The sequence below is a fragment of the Eubalaena glacialis genome, chromosome 19 (genome assembly GCF_028564815.1).
Source record: "Eubalaena glacialis isolate mEubGla1 chromosome 19, mEubGla1.1.hap2.+ XY, whole genome shotgun sequence".
Taxonomy (NCBI): Eukaryota; Metazoa; Chordata; class Mammalia; order Artiodactyla; family Balaenidae; genus Eubalaena; species Eubalaena glacialis.
This window is the reverse complement of record NC_083734.1, coordinates 16663433-16682474: the sequence shown is the minus strand read 5'-3', so window position 1 is coordinate 16682474 and position 19042 is coordinate 16663433. Positions and strand designations below refer to the sequence as shown.

General features: G+C 51.8%; 1 protein-coding gene across 6 annotated transcripts in view; it reads right to left on the bottom strand.

Moving 5' to 3' along the window:
* The window catches only part of MYO18A (myosin XVIIIA), a 95036-nt gene that overhangs the window by 51971 nt on the left and 24023 nt on the right, over nucleotides 1–19042 (bottom strand). The window contains exon 1 of one of the 6 annotated variants that reach the window (XM_061176614.1): nucleotides 9180–9224. The exons of the other annotated variants lie outside the window; for them this stretch is intronic. Within the exon in view, the coding sequence (XP_061032597.1) occupies nucleotides 9180–9185 (6 nt within the window). The 5' untranslated portion in view covers nucleotides 9186–9224. Of the gene's footprint in view, nucleotides 1–9179; nucleotides 9225–19042 lie in introns of those variants that run through there. 6 annotated transcript variants of the gene reach the window in all.

Below are 19042 nucleotides of genomic sequence, written 5' to 3'. Positions count from 1 at the left end.
CCACTCCTCTGGGTTGAGGCCACTGTCTACCCCTCACCCACACTCTCCAGAGCTGCAGAAACCCAGTGCTGGCCCAGGAAGCTTCACCTCAGCCTGCTTTCTGCCAGTCTCCCTGCAGTTTTCCTTGTGCAAAGCTCTCAAGGGCTGGAGGCCTCCTAGCTCCCAGAGTGTGCACGTGGAATGACAGGAGGAAGAGGTGGCAGCAGCTGCAGCACTCAAAGGGTTAAGCACTCAAGCGACCACAGCTCCACTCTGTCTAGGCTCAGCCAGCCTCTGGGCACCCAGGAGTCCACTGAAGATGCTGGCACACTCTGCCTCGTGGGGACTGTCTGCGGTCCTGAGGGACCGCCACTGGGCAGGCCAGGCTGGCTAATGGCAGGGCAGTTTCCTGCAAAGCCAAGCCACATTGCCTGGGAGAGCCAGGTCAACCTAGGGGCTCCTTGCTGGTCAGGCAGTGCCCCGCCACTAATGAGCTGTGCTTGAATCCTCGTTCCCCAAACACTGACCTTGGTTCTAGGGTGTACCTGGCTGCCATCTCTATTGAAATGCAGGAGGGCGCTCACAGAGTGGACAGACCTCTGGCTGCCGTGTGGACAGAGACCCACGTCCTGAGCAGAGCTGAGCCAAACGACCTCAGCCCAGGCCTCAGGTACAGGGTGGCCCTGCTGCAGGGGTGGGAAAGGGAGGCCTTGAAGGGGCCTCTTCCTCAACCTCTTGGGCCAAGAGTGTTCAGTGGTATGTCAGGGCCCTGTAGAGCTGCTGTGGCCCCAGCTGCTGGGCCTCACTCCCTGCCCCCCACTTCTGGCTTTCCTCCCATGCCTTCTAACTGAAGCTCATGATGACAATGACAATGATGATGATAGCAACTGTTAATACTTAAACGGAGCTTATTATGTGCCAGGCAGTCTTCTAAGCACTTTACACATAATTTCCCCCCCAAATCTGGCATTCTCCAAGGCCCCTCCCTCGCAAATCTCAAACATATGCCCTTGAAATCACCCTGACCTTGCAGCACTGCTTACAGATCAGGTGGAAGCCATAACACCTGGCTAATCAAATCTCCACTCAAGGAAGGGGTGTGTGTGGGGGGCAGGGGGCAGGCACCATGTGGGGTAACGAAGTACAGATCTGTTTTGTGATCCAGCTCTGTTCCCGAGCCCTGGGCACTCCTGCCCCCTAGATCAACAGCAGCCCTCTCCTAACTACACATCTCTGGACCTGGCTATTCTAGAACTGTGTCCCCTCTCTTGCCTTAAAAGTGTCCAACTTTTTTCAGGGTCTCTATCCCAAGGCAGAATGACATGGTGGGGGGTAGTGGCACTGCACGGCTGGAGCCTGCCTCTAGGTCACCCGCACTGAGCAGCTGACAGGGTCTTGGGAAGAGACAGCAGCAGCTGCAGTGAAATCCCTCCCCGCCCTTGGCTTGTGCCACCCAGAGCAGGACGAAGAGGCCCAACAGCTGAGCTCTCATTTGCCTGCCTAAGCCTCTCCAGCCCCAAAGAGTTCAGGAAACCAGAACTATAGGTAGGAACTAAAGAGGGGGCTTAGGGAGAGGTCCCCAACATGGCTTGGCATTGCCATCTCCTTCACACACACCAGGTTGGCATCACACATGCTGCACTTTCTGTCACTTTACTGGAATTCCCTCTAGCCACCCCACACGGGAAGGGGCACCCTGCCGTGCCTGCCTGCTACGTGGAACTGCCTCCCAGACTAGGCCTGGGCTTGTGGACACAACCCACCTGGACACACAACTCTCTCTCTCTCTCTCACACACACACACACACACACACACACACACACACGCGTCTAGGAGAAGCACTTACAGCCCCTCCCTCCTTGGCAGGAGGACCAGGCTTCGGCAGAGTTTTGTCCTCCTCTTTAACCTGAGGGAGCAGACAAAGAAGTCACTTTCCAGCTCAGAGGTCAGGGTGGGGAGACCCAGCACTAAACGCACAGAAGGAAAACATCCAAGCAGTCGCTCTCTCTGAGAGGCAGAGCTCCTGAGCGCTTAGGAGTCCTGGGGCTATGGACTTGGGCAACAGATATCCTATCCTGGCGTCAAAATTGTCCAGTGACAACTTCAAGAATGAAGTCTCTGGGGGTGGTTAAAGCCAAGTACCCTTTGCCCTCAGTGACCAGCCACGTGACCCACCTAGGCTGCCTAAAGAGGTCCACCCATGAGAGCGACATCATGGCCTTGGTTACAGGGTGGAGAGAAAGATCCAGCTAATTCAACTCGGGCTAAACTACAAGAGCCATTCCCAGCTCAGACAGGAAGTGGTCTGAACAAGAGCCTCCCTGACCTAGGGACTGAGGAGGAGGGAATGACCCCAGCGTGGGGGGCCGGCTGGGCCAGCAGAGCTCAGTGTGGGGTAATAGGTGGCCCCTATCAGGATGGCTCAGGCTTGCTTCTAGGTCCGTATGATTTCCCCCAGCACAGAGCCTGTGTGCCTTCCCAACCAGACCACTGAGCTCTGGCTGGAGGCAGGAAGTCGGGCAGAGGCGGGGATTCATGAGGCCAGATATCTTCCCAACCTCAGACCCACAAAACTCTGCCAACCATGCAGCTGAGGGAGGCAACCCCAAGGTTCAGGGTGGGGCGTGGAGGAAGGAAAGATGCCTGGGCTATGGGGTGTGTGCCCAGCCCAGGAGCTGGTTGGCCCAAGTCAGAAGGTAGGAGTAGAGTTAGGGGCAAAGGGCAGAGACCATAATATATCTGGAAAAAGGACAGACAATATGGCCACTCTGATGGTTCTTTCAGCTCAGAGCCTGGCTCAGAACAGACCCAGAGGACCAGGCCTCAAGTCTGGGAGAGCCTTCTCCCCTCCCCCTCACCAGCATCTCTTCCTCCAAAAGCTCGGGCAGTCCTCATGGATTTCATTTCTCTTCTTTCCCCAGTCACTTAGGACTGTAGGAAAAAGACAGGTCTGCCACCAGCCCTACCCCATCCTCAGCATGACTCTTTCCCAGCACATGGGGCAGGAGCATGGGAAGGTGTCCTTGATTCCTAATGGAAAAGATCCTTAAAAACTCATCCAAAATCATTTTAATTATCCACCTGGGGGGACTCTCCATTTGCAACCAGGGTCCATGGCGGATTTTGAGCTCTAATTAGCAGTGCCTGGGGCACTGACCAGCATGATGGCCGCTGCAGTTTTAAAGCTAATAGCCCATAGAGCTTTTTACAATGGGCTCAAGCTTCAATGTTAGTACACAGTGCCACGGACAGAGGGAAAATGGCGATTATTCATCAGAGTGGACTCCGCGACTTTAGAAATTAGTATTGGAGCAGAGAAAAGGAAGGGAGGGGCTGATGGAGAGGAAAGGAAGAGGAGTGGGAGAGTCTAGGTCTGCACCTGCTGCCCCTACAAATGCCCATCACTGCCCACTCCCCCTGCCCCATCACACCGTGCATTAGCTCCCAGACATACAGGTTAGAGGGACAGCAAGTGTTCACACCCAGACACACTCATTACTGCACGCAGTGCTGTTAGCTCGGGCTCAGGGATGGCCCAGATTCCAAGTCCACTCTGTGTCCTTCAGCAGCTCCAAATCTGTCCTCCTTCCAGTGGCTCAAGCTTGGGACCTCAAGGGTCTTTCCCCAGTGGTGAGGCATTGAGGGAAACAGCGGCTGCCCCCTAAAATGTCTGGGACACTAGACCTAGCTCTGAGCTCAGCTCTGGATTTAGCCTGAGGCTGACTCACTGCCCCTCCCCCACCCGAAGGGTTCTGTCTGTTGTAGGTCATTGCCCAGCTGGGGACTGTGCACAGCACAAAGGCACGCCCAGGTCTGCAGCCTGAATCACCCTCTGGCTCCAGGTGGCCAACTGGCCTGGTTCCCCTCTCTTGGCTCCTCTCCCCCTACCCATCACAGCCCCCACACTTGGGGAGACCCAGTTCTGAGGCCTCAGAGCCAAAGCCATTCCCAGCGGCCCCTGCATAGCAGCTCACATTCCCAGGGGTGAGTCAGAGCAGCAGCAGTGGGCAGGGTGTGAAGGGTTAACTTGGAGGGGCACCAGTGGGACAAAAGGCAGCTCAGCTCACCAGAGGTGGAGCTCAGGGGAGGAACTTGACTCAGCACAGGAGCCCATCCAGACAGAAGAGTGAGTTCATGGACCCCCTGGTCATTCTCCTCGGCCCCCAAATACACACACATGCCCCAACCCATCTCTAGCTTCCAAAGCTCCCGCTCCCACAAGCCAGTCTCCTGCCTGCACACACCATGCCAAGCACATAAGAAAAGCATAAAGAGTTTTGAAATACAACTTTCCTTTTGCTCCCAGAAGGCGAACCTTGATGAAAAGGCCATGGTGCCGAAAGTAGCCTGCACTCTGGGCCAGAGGAGAAATGGGGGGCAGGGTCTCTCAGGGACTTGGAGTCTTCCTAAAGGCCAGGACCTGCCGGGACAAAGACTGTGGGCCACAGGGGAAAGGAGGGATGAAGTGGAGGGGGAAGGATTACAAAGCTCAAAAGGTCAGAGAAGGAGTAAGGAATAAAATATTAGAGAAAAGAGAAGGCAAGGTAGGGTACAGAACATCGACAGAGCCCTTGGAAGCTGTGTGCCCTTGAATAAGCCACTTCACCTCTCTGGGCCTCTCTGTGGAATTAGGGGATGGACTAGTCCAGGAAATGGCTAAAGTCCTTTCCAGGTCTGGCACCCTAGGAGGCTGGGTGGGGAGAGGCATGCAAGCCCTTAATTCAGTGAACCAAAGCTGCGGGCCTGGGAGCCAGGAGGGGATTAAGGAAGCTGCTCTAGGACTCCTGTGGCTTTGCCTTTTACCTGCAACTCACCAGCACCTGCCAGGGGCAAGAGGCCTGGAGAACTGCACTGCTGCCCCGTCTGGGGGTTAGAAACTAGAGCGGGTCCTCTTGAAATTCAACAGGCAAAATTGGCCTCAGCTCAGGGAGAGGCTTCATCTCAAGAATCCGTTCAAGTCAGTGGAGTTAAAAAACTAGTTCATTCTTATTCTTACTTATCCTGAATTAATAGCGAAAAAACAGAGAATGTTTGTTTTCACTGAATTACTTTAAATTTGCTTTGTTGATGTTTCTATCCTATTATCCAGTTCATATGCTAGACTTTGTTTGTTTGTTTATTTAATTAACTCATTCGTTCTTTGATGTCCTGCTCCAGTTCTCCTGTGTGTCCAGAGAGGAGCCCATCAGCCTCAGGCTATAAGGACTCCAGGTCATTTACACCTGGGCCTGTTCCTTTGCATCAGCTGTTCCTGATGAGCATCTCTCTGAACGCAAATGTGGGTTTTTCCCTGGAGGAAATTCTCTCTGTGGCTTCTGTGCAAAATTGCCTGGATCTTTCTCCTCTCTTCTTTATTACTAGATTTTAACTAAGATTTGCTTAGGATCAGGAATAACCTATCTTTATCCAATACAGAACAGGTAAGGAACACAGTCCCAAAGATGGTGGCCATATCTCTGGTACAGTCACCTCCAGAGCTGAGAACTTATGGTTCTGTGGAGCAAGGGTGCTTGGAAGCCAAAGCCTCTCTTCCCTGACCTGTTCCATCTCTGGAGAGTTCAGACATTTCCAGCAACATTAATTACTGAGTATGGAACACCTACAATGAGATGGGCCCCGTAAAAATATTTAACGTATATTTTCGTATGAAAATCTTATGACAGCCTCATGACATGGGAATTATTATTATTCCCACTTTACTGATGAGGAGAAAGACTCAGAAAGAGATTAAGTCACAAAGCTGGTAAGTGATGGAGCTGGGATTTGAACCCAAGTGGCTCTGACTGCAAGCCTGTGCTGCTCCCTCGGAGGCCCACCTTTTCTGCTATGTTAGGCAGGGTCAGAGGGGCTGAGTCATCCTTAGTAGCCAACTCTGGTTAAGATCTGCGTCAGCATTGAGGTTCAGGAGGTCTGGGTCCAACCACAGCACGGATTGATAGTGTGGAGCTTACTAGCATTCAACGTGCCCAAACTGAGTTTCTGGACTTGCAAAGGGACCACGACCCTGCCATTCTCTGAGGCTCTGACCACCTCCTCCCTCTCTGGCACTTCTGGCCTCTTCTCTTCGGGGAAGGGAAGAGAAACCAATGCTCACCAAACACTCACTGTGGTATCTGGCACAGTGGTAGGCGCTTTACGCTGTCTCCTCCTCCAATCCTCACAAAAACCCACTTTCTAGGTAAGAAAACTGAGAAGGCGAGTACCTTGCTGAGGGCCCCCCCAGCTGGTAAGTGGCAGCACTGGGATTCACACCCAGGACGGATCTTGGGGGGCTGTTTGTGTGTCTATAACACTCCCCGGACTGTGATTTCCTCACAGGCAGGACTCTGTTTTACTCATCATACTGTGGGCACTAAATAAATGTTTGCTGCCTCACGGTCCTGCAATGGGGGTTCTCTGTACAAACCTCTTATTCCCATCTGGTCTCTTCTGTCAGCTGTAAACTATGGAGAATAAGACTTGTCGATCCTGATTCCCAGGGACGTGGGGAAAACAAGGGAGGTATAATCTCTAAATTTAGCAACAATAAGTAGATAGTAAACCCAATTGCCATGGGGATGAAGGGAGGGCAGGACACTCTGAAATTGCTTAGTAGCTCTTCCTGGAGCCAACAATAGCCATGAAATGCATCATCCTCTGGCCTGGCTGTCCCATCTTCAGGAATGTATAAGCAATGAGCTGACTTAAAGAAAGGAAGAGAAAGAAAACCTCCACAGACCAATACAAAAATGCACCGTCTATAATAGCCCTAAATTGGAAATAATTAACTCCCTAGAGTTAGGGAGGGGTTAGGTAAACTACTTTACTTCAGTACAATACACTGTTGTGTTGCCATTTAAACTAACAAATATGTGGACAATGTAACCACATGGAAAACTCCTCCTAAAACAACGTCATTCAAAAAAAACTAGCACCTAAATAGAAAGCAAACAGTGATCATAACAATGTTGTAAATTGTGCAAATTAGACACAATAGAGACATTTGGTATTTATTTTGTTATGTATTTGTTACTTACTATTTATTTCTATTATAAAGATGGCTAAACAGTCAATAAAAAAGAAAAAGCAGAGGAGATAATAGCTAAAAGCATTTGTTCTCAAAGAGGAGAAATCCAAGAAATGTGCTGAGGGACCCATCTACCCTCAGCCCCAAAGGCTTCCAAGGCTCAGGGGGCTGGGTCAGGCTGGGTTTTACCCTCTGCATCATGAGCAAGGACCATCCACCCTTCACTTATCATCCTCTGTGCCCCTCACAGGAGGGTACAGGTGCACAAATGCCCCCAGGGGGATCATTCCACCCACCAGGCACCCCTCAGGCATGGAGTGCTCAGCCTGGACAAATGTATCACGGACATCCATGCCAGATGTCCACCCACTGCAAGCCCCCGAGGGCAGTGGACACCCTGAGAAAGACTGCCTAGGGGAAGAGAAGATCCTGCTGCCTGTGGCCAAAGGAACGTGGCAGCTCTTCTCTCTACCAACTCGCACACACGCTCCGGGCTTCTCATGGCATCCTCCTCTCTCTCCTTTCCCATTCGAACACAGAGGGGAGCTCCCACTTGACCCTCTCCCTGCCAGTTCTAGCCTAGTACCGACTAATCTAAGGATGTGGAGGAGGATGAAGGTGCAGGGAAGAAATAACAGTAAGAACAGTTAGCCTTTCTTGAGCATGTACTAAGTGCCAGGTACCGTGCTGAACGCTTTACATGCATTATCTCATTTAATCCTCACAACATCCCTCTGAAGTAGATACTAGTATGATTCCTACTTTACAAATGAGCAAAAGGAGGCTTAGAAATGACCTGCCCAAGGTCTCATAGCAGCGAGTGGCTGATTGGGACTTATGCCCAGGTCTGTCCTCCAGCAAGAACCTCAGAGGCTCATGTTAGGGGATGGAAGGAAGCCCTGCCCCCACCTCCCTTGGTTCGCCCGTGCCATTGTCCTTCCATGACATCACCTGCCAGAGCAACAGTTTGGGTAGAAAGCTGGGGTTTCCAGAGATGGCCTACCCCTCCACCCACCCATGACTGGAATAAGCTTTATACAGAGCCACTTGGGAGGAATGGGGGGCTCTGCAGGGACTGGCCTAAAGGCCATGCTGCCAGAGGAGAAAGGGGAGAAGAGCTTGGCAGGGACACCCTGGCCCCTTTGGTCCAGCCTCCAGCGAGAGCCCTCCCCCCACCCAGGGCGGAACAGAAAGTAGCCAAGCGCGCGGCCACTGTCAGCCAGGCCAGCCTGGAGGAAGCAGGTGCGCTGGGATGGCTTCCGCCTGCCACTGCAGTTGCAGAGGCCCGGGCTTCCTCCTCCAACGGCCAGACCTGCTGGAGGCCCCCCCTTCTCTGGGCATACTCACTGCCCCTCTGCAGGGCACTTTGCCAACTGCCTGGCCATCGGCGTGCATGGCCCCAAGTCTGTGACCTGATGCCGGGACCTGGAGGCCCAAGGTGGGGTGAGTTATAAGCTCTACCGGGAAGCACCCACTCTCAGGGTGAGAAGTCTCTCGGGCCCCACCCCCAGCCCGCCCACACATGTCGGTGCCGGTGCCAGTTTTGTGGCTGGAGCGGGGCAGTCCTTGGGCACAGGGAGATACAAATGCTCCTAGGCACATCTCAGGCTCCTGATACACCTCCGCACCAGGCCAGCCCATACTCTCTGCCAACTGCTGACACAACTGAAAACCTTACCCTTGGTGGCCGGGAGGGGTGGCGTGGGGGAACAGAACGGACTGGGAGGCCGCTGTGTCTCTCCTCACTTGCTTTTTTAAGGAACTTACTCCCCAAGATGCCATCTGTGGCCCTTCCGAGTGTCCGATCCACAGAAATGGAGGAGCCCATGCTGAGTCCACTCTCGGGGACAATGAAAGGGGGATCCCTGACAACTCCAAAAGCCACCCCTCTTAAGCCCCTCTCTCTTGTCCACCAGGGGGAAGAGGGGGTGGAGGGCCATGCTGGCAACGCAAAGCAGGGACAAGACCTCCAAAGTCATGAGTCAGGCCCAGGAAGCCCTGCCCCTCGCCTCTGAGAGGTAGAGGCTGCGGGGATGGATAATTCTCTCCCCACCAAGGCAGCCTCACGCCTCCCTCCCCACCTACTTCAGCCACCCCGAGGGAAATAACAAAAAGTCCCCTCCTTTCCTAAATGAGGAAACAGCATGAGGAGCCTGGGACATTTCCGGGGTGGGGGGTCAGAGGGACACTCACCCGCATAGCCTGGCCTGGAGCAGGCCAGAGCAAGGAGTCTCCTCTCCGATGCTGCTCCGTTAGCAGCTCAAAATAGCACTGGCAGCAGCCCCGCCCCTGTTCCCCTCCCTCTCTCCAGGCCCCTCCCGTCCAGAGCTGCCCAACCCTGGCCAGAGCCAGTGGGAGAGAGTGAGAGAGTGAGTGGCCTGGAGGACTGCGGGTACCAGGTATGCGGGAGGAGAGGGTGATACAGCACGCGTGGAAGAGGAGAAGGAGGCTCCTGGAGTGAGGACGTGGGGTGGGGGGCAGGCAGTGCTGGAGGGTTAGGGGCAAGGGACGGGGAGGGTGAGACTTTCCGACTGACACACACCCAGGCTCCCGACAGCTGAGCTGATATGGCCCCTAAAAATAGCAGAGGAATTTGAGACCTGCAGCCCCCCAGCCCCACAGGCCAGGGTCAAGACAGGCACATGCGCGTTCACGTGTACACACACACACACAGACACACACACACCCCAGCACGCATGAACACTCGATCACAGCACAGTGTTCCTGAGAACACACAAATCATAGGCTCACCCCAGCCATCTAATTACTGCGGCAGAGGCCAAGACAACCACTAACGTCACATCCAGTACAACACACAGGGCCCACTGCCCACTGTGCGCAAACACAGCCATCCTGTGAAGTCCAGCAGGAGCAGAGACCCACACGATCAGTCTGAGGCCCACTGTGGCCGCCTCCCTGTAATAAATACACCGGGGACGTGCATAGGATCAACTGCACGCTCTGCGTACACATCCCTCTCCCACACAGCCAGTGACTGCGCAGGCACAGAGGAGGGTGGGGTAGGTGGGGCGTGGTGGGTGGGCCTCGGCCCTGCAGAGAGGAAATCTTGGGTGTCTGGCGGATGAGCGAGGGCTGCCAGTGAGAGGCCAGTGTTCCTCACGAAGAGAAACCTGGCCTGGCTCTTCAGCTAGCACCACAGGGTGCCCAGACCAGGGCTGGGGACACCGGTGAGGCTGAAATGGGAGCTGGGCGCAGGTGGGAAGGAGCCAAAAGACAGGTCTTTTGAAGCTGTCTCAGAAGCTGTCAGCTCTGCAGCAAAAAAGGAAACAGTCGTTGCCTCCCTCTTCCTTTCCAGAAAGAAAAAGGGCGGGGGAGGGGGAGGGGGAGGGGAGGGCGGGGGTGCTGAGAAGCCAGAGCAGAGCTGTCTCCTAACCAATGCCCAACACGGTGTCTGGAGACCCCAGACCTGTCACCCTGGCCGGTCCTGTGAGCCCAGTGGGTCCTGTAAACAGTATTACTTTCTCTGTGAAGAGGTTGCTAAGCACTGCCCAAGATGACCAAAGCCCAGCTCCGGCTCCTACCTGCCACTCGCTGTACAAGCCATTAGGACGCTGGGCTCGTGATTCTGCTTTCTAGGGAGTGGTGTGTCTTCCCGGGGAGATGGTCTGGCCCTTCGGGGGCACGTGCCATGTCACAGGTCTTCGTACCTCCAGTGCTTTCTTGACACAGTGGTGCCACTTGCCTCAGTGGCACACTGAAATCCCCAGTGGGACTTTAAAAATACTGATGCCTGGATCCCACCTTTTCCCCCTAGTTTCTGATTTAATTGGTCTGGGAGGGCAGCTCGGGCACTGGGATTTTTAAAAGCTCCCCCCGTGATTCTTACATACAGCCACAGCCGAGAGCTGCTTGACTGGAAGGTCAACATAAGGCCTAGTGCAGAGGTGCCCATTTGTTATATCAATGAGAGAGTCAGTGAATGAAGGAATGAATGACTTAGCTGTGTGACCATGGGCAGGTGACTTAGATTGCCCTCATCTGCAAAATGAGGATTATGCTGCACTGACTCTCTTAGCATGAAATTGGTGAAGTCTCAGTCAGTGAAAGGGCTTTGGTTTTCAAAATGTGGTCTCCAGACCAGCAGGACCAGCATCACCTAGGAACTTGTTAGAAATATAAATTCTAGGGCCCCACCCCAGACCTACTGAATCAGAAACCCAGCATTTATGTTTTTACCAGCCCTCTCTAGGTGATTCTGAGAACCACCACTGCTTTAAAGGAATTATTCACACTGTACTGTGGTTAAGTTAGTGAGGCCTCCACAGCCAGACTGCCTGATTCAATCTTGGCTCTTCCATGCAGTAAACTACACGACTTAACTCTGTGCTTCCATTTCTTCACCTATAAAATGGGGGAAATAATAGTGCCTACTACATAGGGTTATTGTAGGGATTAAATGAATTAGTACTTGCAAAGCCCTAAGAACAGGGTCCAGCCCATATGTTTTCACTTAAGTTTTAACAATTATTATCTATCTGTGATCATTGATGTGGGGGGGAGGCACCACAAGCAAAATTTTCAGATAACTGAAGCCTACCCCCTTTAAGGGACAAAATACTTTCTATTTTAAGTAGTTTTCTAAATTCTATTACTATTTCCAATCATAAAAATAACAAACATTTTATAGATTCTCTTTCTTTGGTAAAATACTCTGAACTCATCTCTAACATCTTAAACTCTGAGCTCCTGACTTACAGCCTGGCTTCTGCCCCACCAACACCCCAAACCACTCTCCAAGGGCACCAGCCCCGTCTCGGCACCGCAGTCAACCTGAAGCCTCGGGCTACCCCCATGTTAGGAAAGCCAGATGCCCTTTGTGTCTGTGTATCTGCGGTTTAGTTCTTTTGTCCCCTACCCCTGCCAGACCATCGGCTGTCACTCTGCCTGTCAGCATGCCTGTCTTGAGCAGTCTCACCTCCTTCTTATATGCTGTTTCTGCCAAAGGCTGTAAAGCCAGATAACCAAGCCTGATAGAAGAGTCCAGAGCAGAACAAATGGGATGTCAGCGAACACACAGCCTCTCCTGTGAGTGAAAGGCCTGGGTTTTCACACGCAGACTCAGTGTTCTCTACGTTGGCTGCTTGAGGGCCTTCGAGGCTCACCTGCCATTCGGCAGTGCCCTGGAAGATGACTTCTGGGTGACCGAGTGTCACTTCGTCTGCACAGTCTTGTCTGACTTACTAGTAGTAACCGTGGGCCCATCTGTTCCGAGTTTCTACTCAGATGACTAGATCCTGTCCATTCTGTCTCTGAGATGCTTGGTGTTACTGACGGAGACCATCTCAGGGCAGTTTCACTTCCCTTAGTGAAAAGGGAAACCTCTTCATTCAGAGGGGGAAACTGGGGCCCTGGCAACCCACTCAGCTTCACACATAATCACCATTAGTCCCTCTGCTGCTCAAAGCTCAGTGCTGTCTCAGGACCTGGTCCTTAAGCCTGCCCTATGGCTCTGGGAGCCACGCGGTCACTCCCACGGGCAGCCGGACCACCTCCAGGCACCTCAGCCTCCCTCTAAGGACAGCCACGATCTGGGCCCTCCTCAGCGCTTCACCCTCAACTTCCTCTCACCCTCGCCCTCTCCCCAGCACTCCAGGCTCTCATTCTCTCAGGTAGATCTTCCCACGGCTCCCTGCCCTCATCTCCCACAGAGCCTTTACTTATGAAAGCCTCTCCACCAGCCCCTCCACCTTCCCCATTTCTCAAAGTCCATCTCGAGTTCCACCTCCTTCATGAAGCCTTTCCCAAAACCCAAGACCTGCGTGGTAACAGAGTGCAAAGTCTGAATCCCAGCTCGGCCTCTTTCTTGCAGTCTGACCTAAGGGAAAGTTACTCGATTTTTTAGACTTTCCACTTTTTGCCTTATAATAGTACACTTACCTTATGGGGTTGTCGTGAGAATTAAAAAAAAAAAAATAGTGGGACTTCCCTGGTGGCACAGTGGTTAAGAATCCACCTGCCAATGCAGGGGACACGGGTTCGAGCCCTGGTCCAGGAAGATCCCACATGCCGCGGAGCAACTAAGCCCGTGTGCCACAACTACTGAGCCCAGGCGCCTAAAGCCTGTGCTCGGCGGCAAGAGAAGACACCGCAATGAGAAGCCCGCGCACCGCAACGAACAGTAGCCCCTGCTCGCCGCAACTAGAGAAAGCCCAAGTGCAGCAACGAAGACCCAACACAACCAAAAATAAATAAATAAATAAATAAAATTTATTAAAGAAAAAAAGAAGTACTTGGAAAGCACCTAGCATTAGGCCTGGCAAATTGTCGGTAGTGATTAAATTATTATTAAAAACCACAGTGTTCACTGTCTATACCTAAACATCAGCACATATGCATGGTGGTTCTTGAGTATACTCAACACGGTGCTCTATTACATACAGGGGAGTCACATACCATGTGGGATTAGATTCTAAAGTCAGCAGGTAAGGCAAAAATAGAATATAGTCAAAATTACTCTTAAAAATCCCTAAACTTGCTCACAAAGTATAGTACACATGGGTTTGTATATACCATTCTATATATCTGAAAGCATAATGTATACAGTCATGTACAGCATTGAATAAAAGTATACAAAATACAATGGTTACAATTTCAGACTACAGTAATATATAGTTTCCTACACAACCACATACGGGTATCCTCCATTTTTTGAAGGTTTGTTTTATGCCACTTGGCTTTTACGAAAGGCATACATTAGTACCTGTTTCCGATAAGCAAAAGAAATCTGAAGAGGATTTTCGCTTTTACAAAAAAATGCTAAGAACAAAAATAGTGTCCAGTGTTTGTTTTGCAGCAAGCGTTATAGAGGCAGAACACAGGCCGGGTAGCACTGCCAAGCTCCTTCCCCAGAAACTACACTCAGCATCTCAGCATCAAACCGTCATAGCTTTGAAGTGAATCTGTATGTGTGCTTCATCTCGATTTTTAGATATGCATCCATTAGCAAAATGTGCCTTAAGGTCATTGCTTCTTTACTTTACACCATTTCAGCTTCCAAAAGGTTTCATAGGAACGCTCCTACTTTTGGATTGTGGGGGAGGGGAACTGTAATTGAATTTATTGAAGTTTAATGAGTATATGCCATGACTAAACTGATGTTTTGATGGTAATCTATTTGTGTCATGTGCTTAAGCCTTCTCCCCTTGGAGAACAGGGATGATTTCCTACTTCCTTTAGATACCATCCTACTCCCCAGAACCAGGCACATAGTAGGTGTTCAATAAATATCCATTGGATTTAACTAACTGATCTGAAAGGTACATGTGCAATTAGCCAGGCAGAAAAGAATGGGGAACAAAGGAATATCCAGATTGAGTAACAACTTCAACTACTCTGCTCTCCCACGTTGGTAGTGTTGGGTGAGTGAAAGGGCCTTGGCTCTGTTTCGGGCACTGGGTCAGGCAAAGTGGTTAAGCAGAGCTGGGAGCAGGCTAGACAGGAGGCTCTGAGGAGTAAGTCGTTTACTCTTGCAACTAATGATGATGTGTAATACCTCACGGTGAACACTGTGGGGAAGCACAATGCCTGTTTTGGGGTTTTTTGTTTTTTGTTTGTTTCATCCCCTTACCACTAGACTGTGAACTTCTTGAGGCTGGTTTAGAGGAAGGTAGTTTGTAAAACATTGAGACTGAGGTTCTAATTAGCACTTTAATGAAAGAATACTCCTCTGACCCCATTTGTCTTTCTAGTTCCCCTTTAAATCAAAACTCTTAAAAGAACGGGGTGGGGGGGGCTATAAACACTGTCTCCATAAATGGATACTAATTATGTAGTGCTTGTGTTATGACTAATTTGCAATGTATAAAGTGTCACTAATAGAACTCTTTATTTAAGGAAGTTGGGGGAAGTCTTGTTTCCAGCACTATGCTCTCAGGGCTGGGGAGAGCCTGGAGCATTTATGCTTCCTGGAGACTCCCCACCACCAGACAGATGCATTCTTCGGGATGGTCAGTTCAAAGGTTTCTCAGCACCTGTGCCTTCCCTCTGTTGGCAAGGATTATCCTTTATTACCTTTTTTTTTTTTTTTTGGTGTGTAAGAAATGTCTTCTCTCCTATAAAATAACAGTGTAAGTGTGTCAGTAGACAGTGAAGGGTACCCTTTGAGATACCAAGGTTTTTTTCTGAAATTTTACTGGGCATCCCAAAGGAAGGGAACAGACCCTCTTGAAGCCTAGGGATGGCCGCAGGGAGGGGAAGGAGGTCTGAGAGGAAACCCTCCGAGACCAAAGGTGTACGCGCAGGGATGGACCCAGACATCGCTGCCCAGGAGCTGCCTCGCTGGGTTGCGGCCGAGTCAGCCCCCGGCCCTGCCCCCAACCCCTGAGGCGTACGCATCCTGGCCCCGACGGCCCCACCGCCAGCGCAGGGGCGGAGTGGGGGGCGGGGCCCGGCCGGCACATGCGCCTGGAGGCCCGGTGTGCACCCGCCCTGTAGTGCCGCTGGAGCCCGGCAGAGGGCGGCCGCCCCCTTCTCAAGGGCCAGCCGGCACCCAGGCCGCGGGATCGCACCTCCCTGGGGTCGCCCTCCCGACCCCGCCCCCAAGAGGCGCCCCCTGGGAGCTGGAGGCTGAGGGGGCAGAAGCGGCAAGATGGCCTCTCCCTTTACCCTGGAGGGATACGTCCAGAAGAGGCAAAGATGAGCTCGGCGCAGACTTTGCTTTCATCACTGCTCCATCCCCACAGCCCAAAACAGTCCCTATGTATAGCAGGCACTCAGTAAATGCTTATTGATGGACTAAAATGGATGAATGGATGACTGCATGAATAAACAGAAGACTCCAGGGATGCCTTGAGCCCGTGTGGTGGGGAGAGGTCTGGGACAAGCAATCCAGGAGGGTCAGTGGGCTCGGAGTGGCCAGCCCCAGATCACTGCCCCAGAGGTGGTCACTGAGGCTTTGGGCTCCCCCAGCCCCTGCCTTGGCACACCCAAAGGTTTGCTCAGAGCCTGTTGACACCACACCATCTCGTGGGCACAGAGCCCAAGCAGGGATGTCTGGGCTTGTCCTCTCTGAGACGACCAGGAGACCATCCCCTCGAAGTCAGGTCTCGGCTGCCTGCGGGGACGGACCACCTGACTGGTGGCTCCAGTAGGCCTGCTGCTCCCTGAGGACTCTCAGCTGCTGGGGATTTCCTCATGGCCCCTGGGGACTTCCAAACTGCCTCTGCTTGCCAAGCTCCCACAAGGCCCAAAGCCAAGGGCCAACCTTGAGGATGGCTTTCCAACATCCTCCACCCTCCTGCCCCAAATCCCACTAAGACTTGGGGCACTTCTGAGTCTACTAAATGCAACACACGTGATATTCCCATCCCCGTCCTCTCTGGCTGACAGGAGAGAATAAGCATAATGAAGAATTGTTCTTCTCTTTTTCACATAAACGACAACTCTTCTCTATTTCCAGAGGATAAAAAAAGGAAACCCAGTTTAAGGGTCAGCCACACCAATTTAAATAAAATATCAGTACGGCCTCCCGGGGTGTGAGTTGGAGGCCTGTGCTATTTATTCTCAAAGTCAGAGGCACTCCTTTAGATAAGCCTCAGTGTCCTCCAAACACTGGATATTCAATAAATGTTTGAGGATCTGTGTGTTCACCTCTGGAGGCCCCTGTTGGGCTTGTTTCTAGCACTCTTTGAAGTCAAAATAAAGCACAGACCCAATCTTCATAGAAGCAGGAAGGAAGAAGCAAAAGCTTCCACTTTTCCTACCAACCCCCCACCTCTGCATTAACAGCCCTGGCCAAATCCACTGGGGCATGTGAGCACCTGTGCATTACCAGGCTGGGCAGAAAACATGCCTGGCGAGGTGGGGAAGCACTGCCCCAGTTGTGGTGGCACACAGCCAGGGACCCGTTGGCCCTGGGGCATCAGGATTCCTGAGTTGGTGAAGTGTGGAAATTGCCCAAGAGGACAAGCCTTCCTTCCTGAGAGGAAGAGAAAACACCACCCTCCCAGCCTCACCAGGGGGACGGCAAGATGAGACAAGGTTCAAGACCACCCCACCATTTCTTTCTCAATGAGCTGTCTAGAGCTGCACTGTTCAATACAGTAGCCACTAGCTAAGTGTGGCTATTTAAATTGAAACAAGGGAATGCTTCTGATTAAATTAAAAATGAAATAAAATTTAAAATTCAGTTCCTCAGTCACACTGGCCACATTTCAAGTACTTAATAGCCACGTGTGGCTAATGGCTACCAAGTTGGAAAGCACAGACTATCGAACATGTATCACTTTGCAGAACTTTCTACTGGACAGGTCTGGTCCAGAGGATCCCCCTTTCAGCTTGTCCTTTTCATCCTTGCCATCCTTGCCAAAGACTCCTTCGGGTGTTGTCCCTGACCACCTGCTGTTCTCTCCCACCCCTGCCCCGGAGTCTGCTTAGACTCCTGTCCCCATGTGCCGTGCCTTGACCCCCAGGCCTCAGAAAGAAGTGGGGGAGGGAACGGTAGCCACAATGTAACCCCCAGCCTGGGAGCAGAAGCCAGATGCAGAAGGGCTGAAAAGGCAAGGCTGAATGGAAGCCAGCCCCCACCCCAAGGCATCCCAGGCCTGGGAGAAAGCCCCTCAGTGCACACAATCATTCCTTGTTTCTGCAGAGTCTCTGGACCATGCATGGGTAAGACATCTGGAATGTAGTGGCCTGAGGGCTTCCCCACATCACCCGCTGCTGGACTCATCTGATGTTAGTGCTCCCAGAAAGAGAAGTGCCAGCAGAACCCTGAACTTTGAAGAGCAAATAAGGCAATGAAGCCTTGTACTGAACAGAATGTTAGGAGTTCTGCCATAGGATAGTGGGGACCATAACCGGACACCTCCCTGTGATGCCAGATGGATAAAGCAAATGAGGAAGAGGGGAAGGAGGACGTGGTGGAGAAAGGACTCTGGGGCATGCTCACCTTGCTAGAGAGGCTCAATCAAGCTCCCCCGGGAGGAAGGAGGGACCAGGGCACGGATCCAACTGCTATCACATTCTACCACCGGCACTTAATTTGAGAGGTTTTTGCTACAGTAGCTAGAAAATCCAAGGTGGGAGCATCTGGGCAAGCTCATATGTGTGAGGGAGGGAGCAGAGAACAGACCCGGGAACTGGCAGGTCAGGGCTGCCTCTCTGTTCTGTGCCTCGATTCCTGCTTAGCCCTAATCCACATGGGCTGTCAGAGGCAACACAGGTGCGAGGAAACACAATAAGCTGTAAAGAGACCACAAGAAAGAGTTTGTTTGTTCAACTGGAAAACAAATAGGAAAGAAGTCTGGTCGTCAAAAGGTATTGGTATCAGCCAAGAATTTGACTGAAGGAAATCACAGGCAAAGTAGCACAGTTTTGAAAACTGGCATCAAACAGATTCGACTGGATGTCCAGGGCAAAGCAATCCCACTCTGAGGCTACCATGTGGCCCTGAGTAAGCTCAGGGACCAGTCTGGGCCTTATTTCCCTATCTCCACCTGGAAGGCGCTTTGGGCAAAAGCACCATCCTAAGGAGAAGAGTAAAGCCCACCCCACCCTCCATGAGCTGAGCTGGGTCGTTAACAGGCTGTGGCATTCCTGTGGGCAGATGACCCATCAAGCTCCCAGGCACCAAGTGCTTCTCAGCCATCAGAGACAGATCAGTGATGATGACAATAACACTATTCTAAGTGATTTACATGTGTTGATTCATTAATCCTCAAAACAGCCTCACAAGGAAAGTACTAGTATTCTTATTTTACAGATGAGGAAAATGAGGCACAGAGAAATCAACCTGCCCACGGTCACCCAGCTAGTCAGCAGCAGAGCCAGGATTCAAACCCAGGCAGTCCGGCTCCAGAGTCTGTGCTATGCCCAGTACATACCAATGGATCAACAACACATACACAATCATACACAACTCCCGATTTGTGGGCCCTTCTGCCTATGCTGGCTTCCTCTTCCTTCTCCTCCCCCAAATGAGCTGAAAGTAGTTTGTACAGCCAAAACCAGCTTTCCCATCCAACTTTATATTTGCCAAGCATCTGGTTCTACAGCAACAATAAGAGCTGCAGTTTGGGGATTTTGAAGAGAATGGG